This window comes from Sceloporus occidentalis, unplaced genomic scaffold, assembly GCF_023333645.1.
Source record: "Sceloporus occidentalis isolate IW3139 unplaced genomic scaffold, rSceOcc1.0.p SCAF_2, whole genome shotgun sequence".
In the NCBI taxonomy this organism is placed as follows: Eukaryota; Metazoa; Chordata; class Lepidosauria; order Squamata; family Phrynosomatidae; genus Sceloporus; species Sceloporus occidentalis.
In genome coordinates, this window is record NW_028316982.1 from 152,050,677 (window position 1) to 152,055,039 (window position 4,363).

General features: G+C 40.7%; 1 protein-coding gene across 1 annotated transcript; it reads left to right on the forward strand.

Annotated features, from left to right (window-relative positions):
- Positions 1–311: 311 nt before the first annotated feature.
- On the forward strand, positions 312–2,461 carry LOC149319152 (uncharacterized). Its single transcript, XM_089508393.1, has 4 exons — positions 312–315; positions 1,240–1,353; positions 1,469–1,534; positions 1,656–2,461. The coding sequence occupies exons 1-4, from the start codon at positions 312–314 to the stop codon at positions 2,459–2,461; spliced, it is 990 nt and encodes a 329-aa protein (XP_089364519.1).
- The last annotated feature ends 1,902 nt before the right edge of the window (positions 2,462–4,363 follow it).

Genomic DNA, 4,363 nt, shown 5'->3' on the forward strand with positions numbered 1-4,363 from the left:
CTGTTCCTTATGGCTACAACACTGGAGGAATTCCATGGCATACTATGCAACAATGAGCCTTTACTTGTAAAGCTACAAACTTACCCGAGGGATTTTTTTCCTGGGAGCCATGGTTCCCCGCCATAAGCCACAGCTCTTTCATTAGGGGGAAAAAGGGTGGTTGTTTTTCTTTGGGGGGTGATGGCCCAAAACTATTTAGACTGGCCAAAAATTTTTCACGCGTCATTTTGAACTTCATGTATACCTCTTCGGCGGTGCGGTTGTAGCCATGCATTTTTAATTGCTCTGCTACCTCTCTATGCACAGGAAGAATGGGTACAGAACGGGACCTCATGAGCGTCTTTAATTTTCCGCTCCCCCTAACACTTCTCAGGAGCAGATCAATCTCCTTATTGACCCATTTGGAACCCTTCCTACGCGCCATCACTGCTTCCCAATAACTTCGGCCACTCCGAAAAGTCCAGCGGGAAGAGGGATTTGCAACGTCATCACTGTGCAGGGATTCTTGGCGCCAAAACTAGACTTGCGCCCTCTAGTGCTTTTACTGCAGTGCCGGGAGTTTGGGAGTGCAGAGAGCCAGCATCAGCAGCTAAGTGCTAACGCAGAAGTTTATTTCACAACCTCTATAATTAAATTGCAGACAGTATTATTTAATACTTTCTGTAATTAGGAAAGCCATGGATAGCCATGCAGTGACCGAAAGCAGTGCCTCCGCACAAGCAAGGGGGAGGGTGTGGAGTGCCAATGAAGTTTTGGCCTTATTGGAGATATGGAAAGAACAAAAATTGCAGACCAAATTAAAAAAGAATTACAGAAATTTGGATAAATTTAAAGTTGTATCTGATGAAATGGCAAAGAGGAACCATGTCAGATCTGCCGAGGAATGCAGATCTAAATCAAAAAAAATTGAGATTTGAGTACAGAAAGGTTGTGAAACACAATCAGAGAAGTGGAAGCAACCCTATTACATGTCCCTTTTATAGGGAACTAGAGGAAATCTTTCATGGGGATGTTAGCATCACCCCTAACAGGTTATCCCGAAGTCTTGATTTTGAAAGGGAGGGTGAAACCACAAATGTGAATCAAGAAACCGCATCCACCTCCATGGCTAACACAGGCGAAGGAAGCACCCAAGAAACAACTACCAGACAAGACAGTGATGAAGGCAAGTAGCCCATCTGTAATGCCTGAAGATTTCTGCTATGTGCGTGACAACATTATTTTGTTAAAATGACAAAGGCTTTACTCTTTTTTTCCCCTTGAATTTTTCAGATTCTGATGACACTTGTCTCGATGACACAGTCATTACGATACCTGTCACAATTTTGGAAAGTGGACCTACGCAAATAGCAGGTAGTCATATATAAATTTATGTCAATTTCTGGATCTCTGTTTTCTTCATAAATATTGTGAACCTGTATATGTGTTCAAAAGAAATAACGTTGGTGTTTAATGCTCCACTTTGAAGGTGCGACTGGAGAACAATTGGGTGACTTGGAAAGACGTGCAGATGATACAAGCGGTACAAGCAATGGTAGGTAGCATCTGCTTTTCTAAGAAAATTCTTTGTCTACAACCCTTTACATGATGCTACCATTAGAAATAAATTTCCTTCCTGTGGGCTTAATCTATTTTCACTAATTTTTAAATTTCAGTACCTAACGATCCAGAGGACGAACCACCCAATGTATTGCTGTCTCCTGGAACAAGACTGCGTTCAAACAGGAACAGGAATCGTCGTGCCAGAAGAGGAGAACATATTGCGCGCACTATAATGCAGAGTGCAAGTCGAGAGGCCCAACTTACCCGGAGAACACAGGAACGGTTCATGGAAATTGTACACGACAGCATGAAAGACTGTAGGAGGACAGAAATGGAACTTGTAAATATTATGGAGGAAGATGTAAGGAGAAGTGCACAGGACAGACAGAGAATGTTGCAGTACATGGAGACCATGACTGAACTGTACCGGAGGAAAGTAGATCATGAATGTGCACTTCCAACGGGGCAACATGATACTGTTGCCCAAGGAACTATGCACACATCATTCAGGGCATCTCCGTGTGATATTCCTCCTTCAACACCAGGCCCAGCTGTCTTTACAGATTTCCAGGAGCAACCATCCACATCGGATTTTGGTGGGAAATGTCAAGGGAACAATTCCCCTGAACTCTTTGATGAACTTCCTCCTGCTTATGCTCCTGATGGTTGTCCTGTCACTCCTAGTAGTGAAATTAGAGATGGTGACAACACAGTAGAGAACATCAACAGGGATGTTCAGAATGTTGTTGCAGTCACTGATCCCCCAGAAAATGAAGGCTGCATTGGAACCGTGCAATGTGTGAGCAATGCAGGAACATCTTCCTTGCAAGGCGCAGTTGCACCTGTTCAAAACCAAGAAAAACCATGCAGTTCTCGTACTGGGAGGATAATCAAGAAAAAAAAAATATTTTCCCCATAAGGGAAACATATAGGGAAAAGGTTCTGTTTTGAAACCTCAGATATGTTTCAGCATTCTATGTTTACCCTGTTACGTGCCCTTTGTGACTGATAAAGAGGGACTTAAACCATTTCTCCTTGAACCACAGTAAAATTTCATGTTCATGTTAAGGAAAGGTTTTGTATGTCACCATGTATATATGGATATGTTCTCACCTAATGTATATACAGTGTATATAAATGCGTGCTTTGTTGACATAATGGAAAACAAGCCACCAGACGGTTTTTTTCCAAAAGAAAAAGGATATTTAATCGTGTTTTAAAATGTTAAGTTATATTGTTGATAAAATACAGCTGTGTTCTCAGAAATTGGTCTACCGTCCTTAATATACCTAAACATTTCCACAACAATAGCAACATTATTCAGCAATGGTTTCTAGAACAGCCTTCCTTTTGGTTTTCAAGGTAGGAAACATGATGTATTAATATAAATGTAATATAAACAAGCCATTTTTACACCATTGTTTTCCTATATTCCCAAAAAAGGATATTTGAAACATCAATATAGCAATTGTATAACACTTCAAAATAGATTTCCAAAATTTGGGTAAACCATGAAGCTAATCTATAACAGTCGGGTATTTATACCCCACAATAATATAAACATCACTAGCAGAACCTGATTGGGAAAAAAAAAGTTAAAAGAAAAAAGAATCTAAACAACCGTGATTCAACATTGCCGTCTGGTAAAGTTATTCACATGTTGTACATGACATGTTGTCAAACACATGTATATCAACATTTATAGATTGATACAAAGGTAAACCAAGAAGAAACGTTTTGATCAGATCAATGCTGTTGCCATAACTGAGGTGATGTTATGAAACATCAAATAATGTCAGTTTCTGGTGTTAACGACCCAAAATAATGTTAGTTACTGCAGATCTAACAGTTTGACCCTCTTTTTTGTGATTTGTAGAGTGTCCTCTGATGTTATTCGCTAAAGCGGGGAGGACAATTTTCGCAGGTGGCTCTACATCGGGATCAAGCACTTCTACCCTCGTCTCGCAAATATTGTGCAGTGTGGCACATGCTGTGACAACAGAGATGAAATTTTCCTCTTTCACAGTTAGTCTACCAGACAGACACCCCCACCTAGATTTCAATCGCGAAAAAGACCTCTCCACCACGCATCTTGCCTTGCAATGGGCGGTGTTATAAGCAAGTTTGTCAGGTGTTAATTCTCCACGATATGGTGTCATGAGCCATTTCCTGATTGGGTAGGCACCATCCCCTATAATCAGTGGTGGAATGACTACATCGTGGACATGAAGGGTGGGATTTCCGGGCACAAAACAGCCTTCATCCATCACTTGACAGATAGCGGAATTGGTAAATATGTGGCTGTCATGAGATCTCCCACAATTCCCTACTTCAATGTCAATAAACCTCCCACTGTGATCTGTAGTTGCTTGCAGAACAATTGAAAATCCCTGCTTGCGGTTGATGTATTCCTCTCTGCGTCCCAGCGGTGGGCAAACAGAAATATGAGTGCCATCAATAGCTCCTATGCAGTGTGGGAATCCGAGTCTCTGAAATCCATCCATAATCTGAAAAAAGGCAAAGGTATAATAAATTTGGGATATCAAAAAGGTGGGTTAACATATTTCATATCAGATGATGCATTATTATTATTATTATTTTGGTATATGAAACTGGGATCAAAGAGACAAAAGCATAAAAAGGGCAATAGAAATTATTATGGTTTATATATATACCTAGAACACACTGAAGGGGAATCCAGATGTTACTTGTTCACATATCAACTCTTGCAAATACATCAAGATACATTTTTTCAGAATTGCAAACCACAACAGCACAGCTGGATAAGAGAGAGGCCAGCAGCAGAGATGCACCTACGAAG